Source organism: Pan troglodytes, chromosome 5 (genome assembly GCF_028858775.2).
Source record: "Pan troglodytes isolate AG18354 chromosome 5, NHGRI_mPanTro3-v2.0_pri, whole genome shotgun sequence".
In the NCBI taxonomy this organism is placed as follows: Eukaryota; Metazoa; Chordata; class Mammalia; order Primates; family Hominidae; genus Pan; species Pan troglodytes.
Window position 1 is genome coordinate 167113493 of NC_072403.2, and position 14141 is coordinate 167127633.

The 14141-nt window shown below is 44.4% G+C and overlaps 1 protein-coding gene across 7 annotated transcripts in view; it reads left to right on the plus strand.

The window, feature by feature from the left end:
* TIAM2 (TIAM Rac1 associated GEF 2) overlaps nt 1-14141 on the plus strand; it is a 264322-nt gene that overhangs the window by 147038 nt on the left and 103143 nt on the right. For 5 of the 7 annotated variants that reach the window (XM_009452282.5, XM_054686446.2, XM_009452286.5 and 2 more), the window contains 2 exons: nt 4086-4258; nt 7589-7813. In XM_009452282.5, coding sequence (XP_009450557.1) covers nt 4086-4258; nt 7589-7813 — 398 coding nt within the window. Of the gene's footprint in view, nt 1-4085; nt 4259-7588; nt 7814-8502; nt 8707-14141 lie in introns of those variants that run through there. The other 2 variants (XM_016956509.4, XM_016956510.3) reach the window with 2 other exon arrangements.

A 14141-nucleotide genomic window follows, 5' to 3' on the forward strand; every position in this document is an offset into this window, starting at 1 on the left:
GCTCGGCCATAGGTGATGACAAGGAGATTTAGAGCCGTGCTAGATGGAGGAGGGCATAAAGAGCTAGGGATATTTAGCATGGAGAAAATAAGAACTGGGTGAGAGTGAACAGCAGTGTGTAGAAGAGACATTGAATTTATTCTGGGCCTGCAGAGGTTAGGATGGGACTAATAGATGGGAGACAGGCTGATTCTAAATTAATATAAAAAACAACAGTGACAGCCATGGGCACGTGGAAAGATGCTCCCTTTTTGATTTCTCTGCTACTGACCACATCTGTCCAGAGCCAAATTGTCGCAGACTTCTTGAGGGAAACTCAGGCAGATATCACTTAAGGGCTGGAAGAGCTGATTGGCAGCTTCCTGTATTTTATCCCAAAAGGTAGACCAGGAACTTCTGGCTACCAACTTCAGGGGTAGTGATGGGCCTGCGTTGTCACTGAGCATTGCTAGATTTGTAGTCTTGGCTAGGTCCTGCTTTCCTGGTGTTTGCTTGTAAAACACTTCAAGATCCATGGATAAAGGGTGCTTTGTAGTATAAATGTTATCAGGCACACATTTCTTCCTTTCCTTTGCAGCCAAGGCAAGACTTGTGATAAAGATGTTTTTTTCCCCAGCGTAACCTTTTCCATGTGGCTTTCTACACCTCTTTCCTCTGGGAATTCAGTATGTTGAGTTCTAATTTCTTGGCTTAGAATCCAAGTTGTAATGTTTGGACTTAACTGTTTGGTTTAATCTTAGTTAAAAACACATATATGTGTATACACACACACACACACACACACTCTTAAGCCTAATTTTTAAATTATCCTTAAAGTATCCATGTAAATAAATGGGAGACAGTTTTCTGGAGAGAGCGGTTATTAACAAACCATCTGGTTATCTGCCTACCTGGAATGTATAGGTATATGAGGGACGTACATGTTTTTCAAGGCTTTGGAGGATGTAATAAATTTTCAACAAGGGTAATTCTGCTTTCCATTTGTCTTTTCCAGTGAGTGGATTTTCATGCAGTTCACTGGGGACTTCCCGGGCTGAAGAGTTGGCAAGGTCATTAGACATAGCCCTCAAAATGTGCAACAGACTGAGTGATAGTCAGTGTCGGGGGAGGAGTTCATAAACTAACTTTAGGATACTGGTGATTCTGCCCCGAGATGGGCCAGCAGCAGGGATGGGAGGTCAAAAGGGTCTCATAGAAAAGGTGGATTTGAGGGAAAACCAAGACTAATTGCCCTCTTTCCCCTGGGTGAGATTTCTACTAATATTACGTCTCTATTCCTGTACTGCCATTGCTATGCCCATCTGTTTTCTCTTTCTGCTACCATAGCAAGAACGTCCAGTGTCAACGACCCCTCCAAGCCAAGACCAGCGCTTGGTAGGGACTGGGCAGGGCTGGGGGCCCCCAGCACCAGGGTGAATGGCACCAGTGCTTGGTAGGGACTGGGCAGGGCTGGGGGCCCCCAGCACCGGGGTGAATGGCACCAGTGCTTGGTAGGGACTGGGCAGGGCTGGGGGCCCCCAGCACCGGGGTGAACGGCAGAGGCAGGGCTGGTGGCCCCCAGCATCGGGGTGAACGGCAAAGGCAGGGTTGGGGGCCCCCAGCACCGGGGTGAATGGCAGAGGCTTCACTGACACGGGTACAGCCCGTTTCCACTGGCCCCAGTGCCCCCTTAGAGATGCAGAGTCCCGTGAAGTTGAACTTGATGTCATAGAGTTAAGATTGATTTCCTGATTTTTAAATTTGATAGCCACAAAATTCTGCCTATTGTTTTACTTCCTGGCCTGGCTCTAATGTGAAATGTCCTGTTTTGATTTCATGCCTCCAAGTTAGAGCGGTAGTCTGTTGTCCATGGGTTGTTAGGTTTGGTGACATTGTGGCATTGGCCCAAGGTTTGCATTCATTTCCTCTAGATGCCACGATTTAAACCATGGCTGTTGGAATTCCAGTGTTAGGGAAGCTGGGAAGTGAACGTGAACCCATCGGAAAGAATTTGGACGTGTGTGCAGCTGGAGCTGCTCTGCCCCTTTGCCCTGGTCCTCGGGCCCCGGGTCATGGCTTGTAGCATGTGCAACGGTAGCATCAGATGGGCCTTACTCGATGGGAAGACTTGGTTTATAGTTTAACTGCTGCATCAGTGGCTGGAAAAAGATACTGGCCAGGCCTGCAAGAAGCAGCTCTGGCTGTAAACCTCTTGCTACTTTCCCTTGTTTGTAATACTTGAGTTCTGTCAGCCTGTTAGTTTGGATGAGTTTTATTTGCGGGGAGGAGCAAATGCGCAGTTTCTTGAGATCATAAAGTACCATGGAGGGAGAAAGTCCTGTTTCCGAAGTCCGAGCTTGGAGCAGGCATCTTTCTCTCTTGGCTTCCGTGTGCTGTTATCGGTTCTATTGTATGAACTTGTTTGTTCATATCAAGACTTATTTTTAAAGGAAGTAATGAAATTGGAAAGACTGAAATAGTTTTCAAAACGTCTGAACTTTTATGAATGAGGATGCAAACACAGTAGGATAAAGTACCATGAAGTGGGCCCCAGGCATTTGTTTACAGTGAAGGCAGGCTGGTGTTTCTTTCCTGTCAATGTGAAAGGCACTTGGGAAGCACCCAGATGGTGGTCATGTCATTGTTATTCGTATGCTGGAGGTTGCCACATGAGAGGTGGTCAAAAAAGTTTATTGGATACAGATTTGAGGGGATAGTTAACCTATACAAGAGGACACATTTGTGAGCATTTTAGAAGCATTAGTTTGCTTAAAAATTGTGTCTAATAATTATAATGCAATTTCTAATTAATGAAGCAAACTCTTAATAACTTCTACCTGCAATACTTGATTTGCTTATGAGGGGAAGAGTAAGTACTTAAAAGCATATGTTGCAGTATTTTTAGAGTAACGTTTGAAAATTCAGGCACATTTAGTTTCACTTTTCTCCCTTAGTCTAAGTAATGTTTTCTATTAGTTTCACTTTTCTCCCTTAGCCTAAGTAATGTTTTCTATTACTGTGAGATAAAAGGAAATGCTAAAAATTAAGTTATTTTACATGGCATTTGGAGAACAAACTGGGTACTTTCTCATAAATGGCAAAGTCCCCTAGGTATGTTCAGTTTCTTGTTCCCATTGATGGTCAATGGAGTGAGTGAGTGTGGGATTTTCTGTGGCCTCTTACATTGAGATTCCCTAAATAATGTGGTGTTGTGCTTAAGGATGAGGGCTTTGGGGCCAGAGGGCCTGAGTTCACATCCCTGCTGCTCCACAGCGCAGCGGTGGGACCCCTGCAAGGAATTTGATCTCTCAGTTTTCTCATCTTTAGTGTGAAAGGAAAATAAAACCTGGGGACCCCAATTCCTGATGCCAGAAGGAAAAAAAAAAACAAGCCGAAAGCTGAGTCATGCAAGAAGCTGCCTTTCCTTTTCTTTCTAAGCAGGAGCTACAGATAAAAGGTTAAATATCTCCACAGGTAGCTAGCTACTCTGTGTTCACCTTATCTTATGTAAAGTGCTGGATGATTACGTGATTGACAGTTCCCCTGCCTGCTCCTTTTCCCTTGCAGCAGGTGGATTACCATGCTCTCCCTCTTTCCTCTCCAGCCCACTTTTAATTTTTAAACACTGAAGCCCTCAACATCGTCTTTGGAGAAAAGCACAGACCACAGACTATTTCTGTGATTCTGTGTTCTCTTCCTCCGGGCATGTCCATAACTTTGGCAAAATAAACTTCTCAATGGATGGAGACCAGTCCTAGATACTTTTTGGGTCACAGTAGAATGGGCTAAATAACCCTGCCCACCTTAGGGCCTCTATGGGGATTAAATAAGCCAGTGCATGTGGAGTACTTAGAAGAGTTAAGCAACAACTTATTATTTGGTATTGTTATTACTGATATTACATTTACAAAGACATCTCATTTTCATTCAAGTTCATTCTGATACAACTAGGTGTACTTCAGATGCCACTTTTCCTTGTTTACCATGTTTCTGTCACATGATTGTCTCACTCAGGTGTTTTTAAAAAAGTGTGTCACTTACCCTCCCAGTCCTTTCCTGCATCTCCGGGTCTGACCGGGATGTTATTTTGCTTCTCTGTTTCACAGGATGCACGCTGCTGTTTTATGAGACCTACGGGAAGAATTCCATGGATCAGAGCAGTGCCCCTCGGTGTGCTCTGTTTGCAGAAGACAGCATAGTGCAGTCTGTTCCAGAGCATCCCAAGAAAGAAAATGTGTTCTGCCTCAGCAACTCCTTTGGAGATGTCTACCTTTTCCAGGTACTGCTGGTACTTTGTAAGTGGAGGTAATAGTTTATGTACTGCTAGAATAAGAAGGAACAGAAAAGGCAAAACTTGGAAATGAAATTGAATAAATACTTAGTTAGGCTTTGGATTTGGCCTGAAGCAACAGATGTTGGCTTCCGCTGACTGCCAAGGGCACTGGGCCATCAGCAATCCAGTCATTCATCCAGAGGGCACTTTTCAGGTGCCTCTGAAGTCCCAGGCTGTGGCCCATGAGATGCTCATTGGGACACAAAGAGAAAACAATCATGATCCCTGTTCTGGAGTAGCTGGCGATCTAGTGAGCGCAATGGTCAAGATTCCCAGATTTGGGGCTTTTAAAATGAAGCTTGGAGAATATTGATGGGAGAGGCTTGGGTTCTTGCCACGAATCTCAGTGGATGTCAAAAGTTTTCAGGAAAACCCTCATAGACAAATGCTATGAGGTCTCATTTCCCTGTGGAAGTGGTCTTAGGATCTTAAGATTCAGGTTATCTACTGTTAGAATTTTCAGTGACTTTTTAGCCAACGAGATGTTGTAGAACATGGCAGTACTGAGCCATCGGTGTTGGGGTCGGGCTTAGGTTTGAATCCTGGCACCTTTGTTAGCGTTGAGTTTGTAAGTGATCTTGGAGCGCGTACCAGACTTCTCTGAGCTTTGGGCCCTTCAACCAGTAGGATAATAGTGGCTTACATGATTGCCGTAAGAGTAAATAACATCGTGTGTGTGTTAAATGCTAAATAAATTTTAACTTGGTGATTAATATTAATTCAGAACAGGTGAGAGTGAGAGCTGGGAAGTGAAGTGTGCTTCTTAAACGTCCACCATCTAAACCCAGCACTTGACATACACACAGTGTTGGCCGTAGGTTACATCTGACTGGAAGTTTCATGGAAAGCCTCGTAAAGCTTGGGTTTAGATCTCTCATAAAGATGGTCCTGGGTGCCCTCAGAAGCCCTGCAGAGTAACAGTGTTCCCTAGGCTGACTTTGGGAGTCTAGAATGCTCAGAAGTGCTCCCTCACTTACCCAGTGCTGGGTTAAGCTCCCTGGGCCTTTAATTGTACTGCCATTCCCAACCTGACTTAACTTACTAGAGCCAGGGCCTGAGATTTGATTTTCCTTTTCTTAACAGAAAGGTTGCTTAAAACCTTCTATGATACTTTAAAGCAATGAATTTATGTTAGTTTGAATTGTAAGGAAGGTAAAAAAACAAACAACAACAACAAAAAGTTAGATTAAATCTGCATGGATTTCTTAGGGTCAAGTGTGAAATGAATGTTTTATTTTGTGATTCAGGTAAAACATCCTTAGTTTTGAGAGTTTTCCCGCCTGTCATCCCAGCACTTTGGAGGCTGAGGCAGGAGGATGGCTTGTGGCGAGGAGTTGGAAATCAGCTTGGTCAGCATAGCGAGGCCCCATCTCTACGAAAGAACAATAAAAAAATTAGCCAGGCATGGTGGTGCCCACCTGTGGTCCCAGCTACTTGGGAGGCTGAGGCTTGAGGATCATTTGAGCTCAGGAGGTCAAGGTTGCAATGAGCTATGATTGTGCCACTGCACTCCAGCCCAGGCGACAGAGTGAGACCCTGTCTTAGCAACAACAACAGAATTTTCCCAGGTGTTCTGTTTTGTGATCCCAGAGGCCACTTGAGGTTTGACCCTGTGACTCGAATGTGTGTGGCTATTTCTAGACATCAAGAGAAATGAAAATCCTTGTCAGCCTGCTTAGAATCATACCCATTTGCCCACTTTATTCAAACTTTGCTTATTGTTTTTAAAATATTTTTCTTTTAAAAAATGTATTACTATTATTATTATTATTTGAGATGGAGTCTTGCTCTGTTGCCCAGGCTGGAGTACAGTGGTGTGATCTCAGCTCACTGCAACCTCTGCGTCCCAGGTTCAAGCAATTCTTGAATTCCTCCCTCAGCTTCCCAAGTAGCTGGGATTACAGGTGCCCGCCACTATGCCTGGCCAATTTTTTTTAAAATTATTTTTGTATTTTTAGTAGAAACTGTGTTTCACCATGTTGGCCAGGCTGGTTTCGAACTCCTGACCTCAAGTGACCTGCTCGTCTTGGCCTTCCAAAGAGTGCTAGGATTATAGGTGTGAGCCACCATGCCTGTCCTATTATTATTTTTTAATTGACATGGGGACTTACTGTGTTCCCCAGGCTGGTCTTGAACTCCTGGACTCAAAAGTCCTGGGATTACAGGCATGAGCCACTGTGCCCAGCCAAAAATAAACTATTTTTCTTTTATACAAATAGTATGTGGTCTTTGTGTTAGAAGTCACTGAAAAGTAGAGAAAGGAAAAACCTTGATATATTCAAAGACAGTAGCATTATTTTGTTTCCCCCCAATATACTTTTATTTACATTGTTCTTTTTTTTTTTTTTGTATTGAGGCCATACTGTAGATGTAATTTTATATCCAGGTTTCAAAATTTCATATTCTAGTCCTAATGTTTACTCATTCTGTTAAAATTCCGAAGACAAGTATCCTTTTATTTATTTATTTATTTATTTATTTATTTATTTTTGAGATGGAGTCTTGCCCTGTCACCCAGGCTGGCGTGCAGTGGCACGATCTCGGCTCACTACATCCTCCGCCCCCTGGGCTCAAGTGATTCTCCTGTCTCAGCTTCCCGAGTAGGTGGGATTTCAGGCATGCACCACCACACCCGGCTAATTTTTGTATTTTATTTATTTATTTATTTTTGAGACAGAGTCTCACTCTGTTACCCAGGCTGGAGTGCAGTAGCGTGATCTTGGCTGACTGCAACCTCCGCCTCCCAGGTCAAAGTGATTCTCATGTCTCAGCCTCCCAAGTAGCTGGGCTTACAGGCATGCGCCACCACGCCCGGCTAATTTTTGTATTTTAGTAGAGATGTGGTTTCACCATGTTGGCCAGGCTGGTCTCGAACTCCTGACCTCAGGTGATCCACCTGCTTCAGCCTCCCAAAGTGCTGGGATTACAGGCGTGAGCCACCGTGCCTGGCCAAGCATCCTTTTAGAGAGTGGCGTAATGTATCATGAGTGTGTCTCCCCTGTTGTTCTTATCACTCCTGTGTTGTTGGCTAGCACTCGTTTCTGGTTTTAGTTCCTGTCCTAGTCAGAGCTCCGTGATGCTTTCTGCTCTGCTCCTAATGTTCTCTGAGTCCCTCTGAACCTGAGTTGAATCGTTGAATGTGTTTTTGAAATTAAGCAGCTTGTATGCAGTGCAAGTACTTCTTGGGTTTTGTACATCTAAGCCCAGCCTGCCATTTTGGAGAGCACTTTAGTGGTAAAATGATTCGAAACAGGCTTTCTCCCTCCCTGTGTGTAGGCCACCAGCCAGACAGATCTAGAAAACTGGGTCACTGCCGTACACTCTGCTTGTGCATCCCTTTTTGCAAAGAAGCATGGGAAAGAGGACACACTGCGGCTGCTGAAGAACCAGACCAAAAACCTGCTTCAGAAGATAGACATGGACAGCAAGATGAAGAAGATGGCAGAGCTGCAGCTGTCCGTGGTGAGCGACCCAAAGAACAGGAAAGCCATAGAGAACCAGGTACTGTTTGTCTACACCTGAGTTTTCTTCCATTGCTCACGTCACTTGTGCAGTGACAGAACGCATGCTGTCATCTTGGTGGTATTTCTTGGCTCGCATCTTGGTGGTATTTCTTACACCCTGGGGGAAATAGTTTCTGTGGTTTTTCATTTTAGGTACCTAATATTTGCCATTTTGTGACATGGGTGATATGATATGCTTTATGACCTTTGGCGGCTCTATGTATATACTGAAATATTTCGTGACCCAAACTTAATTCCTAATTTGAATAGTGCCTTCTGGCCTTGATGATTCACTCATATATTGTCATTTTCTGAACAAAATCCATACAGTAAAACCACTAGAAGATTAGACAGGTAAGATTCTAATACAATAGCTTTGGAAAACGTGGTTTGGTATAACAGCTGTTTCTGTGTCTATGGATTGCAAAAAAACAGTAATTTTTCTGATTATAACAGAGAAGCAGGTAACGAAATGCTTTCTTTTCTCTGCTGCGGTTCCATACTCATATAATAAATGGCTGGTTCCTATGGCATTTGCATTTTAGAGAAGGGAAAACAGTTTGAAAATTTTTATTTCCCTTTGCTCAGACAACCTAAACACTTAGACAAGTGTTAGTGGAATTTCGAGCATCCCTATCTTAAGTCAGGTTTCCTAGGAGACAGACTTTGATAGTGATTTAGATGTGAAAAGTTTTACTGGGAATGCTCTCAGGGACAACGCCAGCCTGGAGTGAGGGAGCAGGATCTGGGAGGGACAAGTTGCATTGTGATGCAGCTTGTCCCACAGCGAGCTGTGGAGCTGGGAGGGCCATTCAGAGTTCTGCATGGAGGCAGGGTGGCCGGCCTTCGTCCCCTCAGGCCAGCAGGGCAAGGCAGCTCCCTTCAATAGAGGTGAATTACCATGAGGGGATCTGTGTGTGAGCTGGGAAAAGGAAAGCAATGCCTCTGTCTTGAAGGGGGAATCCGGGTGATTCACTATAGAATCCACTACAGCCCCCTCCAAAACCAGTTGTCAAATGACCTGGGAACTTGAATGAGGAATGGGATGAAGATAGATAGTGAGCAGGTTCTTGCATTTTTCTTCCTTTAGTTACTCGTTAAGTTATTACAGAGAAACCAGTTTCTTTAGGAAAAAAAATTTCATGGTAACACAACAATTTAGACATAGTGTGACTTATTAGAAAGGAATTTTACATATGGTGTTTTATTTAAATTGCAAATTAAATCATACCTCTGTTTATGTCTGAATGTTTAACCTTGTTTGGAAGTTTTTTCATCTGTGTATATATGAAGAATTCAGCATGAGGCTGGGCACGGTGGCTGACGCCTATAATCCCGGCACTTTGGGAGGCCGAGGTGGGCAGATCACCTGAGGTCAGGAGTTTGAGACCAGCCTGGCCAACGTGGTGAAACCCCATCTCTACTAAAAATACAAAAATTATCTGGGCATGGTGGTGGGCGCCTGTAATTCCAGCTACTCTGGAAGCTGAGGCAGGAGAATCGCTTGAACCTGGGAGGCAGAGGTTGCAGTGAACCAAGATTGTGCACTGCACTCTAGCCTGGGGGAAGAGTGAGACTCTGTCTAAAAAAAAAAAAAGAATTCAGCATGAGTAGGAAAAAATTTCTGTCTAAAAATAGGAAACTGATTAAAGGCATGCATTCAATGATACACCGAGAATTTGGAATAATGTATCAATTGGCAATAGCAAAATAACCAAATAATTCCGACCTCTGCCCCTCATTAATCTTCTCACTCTATCTACCTTTGCTTCTCCTTTTCTCATATCTCATGTTGCCTTTCTCCCATCTCAGCTCTTTCCCTCCTGCTTATTTTCCCATCTGCAAATACTGGTGTACCTAATAGATGCACCTGGCTTAAAGAAATAAAAATAATTGTAAAATATGGACCCCGTTTCTAAGAAATTATAATTTAGTTAGAGAGCAAGCCTTATGAACATGAAACTAAAGGACATTCTAAAATGATCGAAGTTAGATGACAGCTGGTATAGTCATCAAATATTATGGGAGGTCAGAGGGTTGAGGTTGTACTGTGATCTTGAGGAAATGAAGACTTCCTGGAAGAATATGGTGTTAAAAAGTTGTTAAGAGACGTGAAGGATTTCCAGGCTGGAAGGGTGTTGGGCGAGCATGGAGAGACAATTGGAAGTGACTGAGTGGTGGCTTGGGGCTCTGGAGCACACTGGAGTCAACGGTTTGGGAAGTGACAAGAGTTGGCAGTTAGGTTGGATAGGCAATGCAGCTTTTTCAGTCTGTGTCTTAGTCTGGAACAAAATACTGTAAACCGGGTGGCTTATAAACAAGAGCAATTTATTTCTCAGAGTTCTGAAGGCTGAGAAGTCCAAGATCAAGATGCCGGCAGATTCAGTGTCTGGTGAGGCCCTGCTTTCTGGTTTCTAGAAGCATCTTGTTACTGTATTCTAGCATGACATGAGGGGCGAGGGATCTTTCCGGGCCGCGTTTTATAAGGCCATCCATCCTATTCACGAGGGCTCACCATTATGACTGTCGTGCGCAGTGGATTAAGCAGTGAAGGGTGAAAGACACCGTAACTTAATGCTTGAGTCACACAGTTTGTTGGCACGCAAACAGTTCTTAACAAATATTGGTATTTTATCCCCATTCACGCTACACACAACTCTTGTTTTTCACCCTGTTAGGAACAAGTCGGGGATCTTACATGAATAGGCACAGGATTGGTCACAGAAGTCCTCAGGCATCTGGGAATAGCTTCCTCTGGTATCAAGGGTGGAATGTTGAGGCTGAAGCATTCAGTCAAGGAGATGGCAAGCCTGACTCCGGGTCCCTTTCTGAGTGGCAGCATCTCATCCTCACGAGTCTGTGTCTCAGCAGAGCAGGTCGAGCTGCCTGAGGGCTTCTCTTTTTATAGTCCCTGTTTGGGGATCCACCTGTGTCTGGTTATCTTGAAGGTTGGTGCGCCCTAGCATGTGGTGTCGTCCCAAATTGGAATATCCCAATGCAGTTGGTCTAAACAGATTTGGGCATTCTGGGCATTCTGGCAGACATCTGCACTTACAAACTAACTGTGATAACATATTCACACTACACCCATAAATTGCACTCCAAACAACGACCTAATCATTGCCCCTTTTAAAAAGGCCCCACTTCCTAATACCATCACCTAAAGCATTAAGATTTCGACATACATATTTCGGAGGGACACATTCAGCCCATAGTGGTCTTGTATGCAAGGCTCAGATGGTAAGGTTTATTTTATATTCTGCTTTCACGTGGGGGGATACAGGTTTTTAAGCTGAGGACAAAGCATGATGACTGTAGTGTCTTTGGAAGATTAATCAGGCAGCAGCTTGGAGGACAGAGTGGGGCAAAAGGTGTCAGGCAGTGGAGTGGCACTGTGCTGGGTGTGTAGATACAAGGGCCTGGTCCCAAGTGACACAAGTTCAACAGTTTACATGGAAAATGTATAACAGGGTGCATAATTTTCTGTAATTCTATAGAATCTTTTTTTTTTCTTTTTTTTTCTTTTTTTTTTTTGAGACAGAGTTTTGCTCTTGATGCCCAGGCTGGATTGCAATGGTGTGATCTTGGCTCATCTTAACCTCCACCTCCCAGGTTCAAGCGATTCCCATGCCTCAGCCTCCTGAGTAGCTGGGATTACAGGCGCCCGCCACCACGCCCGGCTAATTTTGTATTTTTAATAGAGACGGGGTTTCACCATGTTGGTCAGGCTGGTCTCGAACTCCTGACCTTAGGTGATCCGCTTGCCTCAGCCTCCCAAAGTGCTGGGATTACAGGTGTAAGCCACCACGCCTAATCTCAATTTTTTAGAATCTTAAAGACAGTAACTTACACCCCTGAGCGGAACTGTTGCTCAACCAGGATATGCCATTTAAACTCCAAAGTACAAAATAGTTTTAACGAGGAAGCCAAAACTGCCAAGAAGAATGCAGGAGGTGGAAGGCTTTGGGATCCGACAAGAACACAGCTGCTGACATTGCTGAGGGAGAGCTGCCCCCACGAGCCCAGCTTGCCTCCTCTCAGGCCCTGCCTGCCCCTCTTAAGGGGCCTCACCCTGCTCACAGCCAGGGGGCGTTCAGCTCCCGAGGCAGTGCAGCCATACCTCCCCGCTCTCTGTCTGTGTGGAATGTAGGTTGGGAGTCCATGTGGAGGTGATGGGACAGATCAAAGAGCCTGAAGGAGACACAGTTATCCCAGAGTTTTCTTTGTACCATGTCTCATCCATGGTGCTGATTTTCCAGGATCCGGCAGCCACAGCCTGTCTGTCCTGAGGTGAGACTTGTGGATCCGAGTGTCTCAGAGTGTTCAGAGCACCCCAGTCAAAAATCTCATCCTGACCATAATCGTAGTCGAAGGGATGCCCAGCTTGGAGTTTTCAGGTCTTTGGGTAGGGTCAGATGTTTAGGGCTAGGGAGAGAAAAGGGACATTTGGCAACACTGAGAGGCTCCTGGCCTGTTGTGTGTGTGTGGTGGTGGCGGGTGGGGGTTTCTCTGTGGCCACAAGGAGTCTAAGCAGACATTTTTTAAAAAATTTAAATCTGCATTAAATGTAATTGTATTCCCTTGTCCATAGTTTGTAAATGTTTAATTGATGACATCATAGTTGGTGCTATTCTCTGATTAAGAGGGGAGGTTACTTGAACATAAACCCTTACATAAATCCAGGGGTCTGGATGGTCAGGTGGCCTGAAGAGAAACTGTTTTAAAGAATGAGGGTAATTATCACTTGTGGTCCATTATCCATTCTTTGACAGAATCATCACTTTAGTTATTTTAAGTGCACCTTTCTAATACTACTAATTTTTCATTTTTGGTTCTCCCCTCCCCATAGCCCAGGCCCTAACCCCTTCCTGTGTCCTCCCCACACTCCCTTCTCCCCTACACCCTTCTCCCAACCCCTGCCGTACATGCACTCCCTTTCTCATGTTATTCTTGTGAGTTTCTGGTAACAGACAATTGGGATTGATTTTAGAAATTCTTGTCCAGGCGCGGTGACTCACACCTGTAATCCCAGTACTTTGGGAGCCTGAGGCTGGAGGTTCATTTGAGGCCAGGAGCTCAAGATCAGGCGGGGCAACACAGCAAGACCCTATTTCTGAAAAAGAAAAGAAAAAGAAATTCTACCTGAAAGTATTCTCCTCACCGTATTGCACTCTTTGAGGTTATGCTTTAGTCACATGTTCCTGAAGGGCTTTGTAGTGTGTAGCCTGAGTTATGTTTGCTGTGCCCGCTGTCCTTGCATCCTTTGTCAGCAGGTTGTAAAGGAGCTGTTTACGCTTTTTTTTTTTTTTTTTTGACAGAGTCTTGCTCTGTCACCCAGGCTGGAGGGTAGTGGCGCAATCTCAGCTCACTGCAACCTCCACCTGCTGGATTCAAGCAATTCTCCTGCCTCAACCTCCCGAGTAGCTGGGATTACAGGCACCCACCACTACGCCCAGCTAATTTTTGTATTTTTAGTAGAGATGGGGTTTCACCATGTTGACCAGGCTGTTCTCAAACTCCTGACCTCAGGTGATCTGCCTGCCTCGACCTCCCAAAGTGGTGGGATTACAGGCGTGAAACCACTGTACCTGGCCAAGAGCTGTTTACTTTTTACCTTCAGGCACAAAGACTGGGAAACATTAAGCAGGAACAAGTACTTGCTTAAAATTGCTTTTATGAGATATTTGACAAAAAAATGTAATGTGAAGCCACAAAGGCAAAGGTATTTACAGATCAAGACCAATCAGGACAGGATCTCCAAAATATTCCCTAAGCATTTAGCTTTCTCTAAACTTCCTTTTAAAAATATCTGTAAAAGAGCAGTGCTTTATCCACTTAGCATTTTAAAACCTCAATAAATATACATTTATTTATGTAGCTTCCTCCCCAGCGGTTTTCCCTGAAAACCTCAGATGTAGTCATTTCTAGCCTAAAAATAGAATGTGCAATGTAGGTGACATCATGCAACAGAAATTCTCTGGAACAGGTTTTCTTCGAAGTACGTGGGTGGAGAAGATCCTTTTTGAAATAAAAAGGCACTATCGCAGTTGTAACATACCGGCTGAGCTACATACGGTCAGTGGTCACATGCTCTGGCCGTGTCCTAGGCCTCTTGGGTGTTTCTGGGGCAGGATGATGCAGCTTTCATTTGAGCATGTCCAATGTGGACCAGATCACGCCGCCATCCACACGCCAGATCGCCTTTGAAGTTCCCAGGGAGGAAGAGTTGTAAATTAAGTCCAGTTAGTACTTTATTTGCCTTTCTGCTTATTATTTCAAACAAGTAAACAAGGACAAAACCTCACCACCCTTAGGCAGTCTTGGCA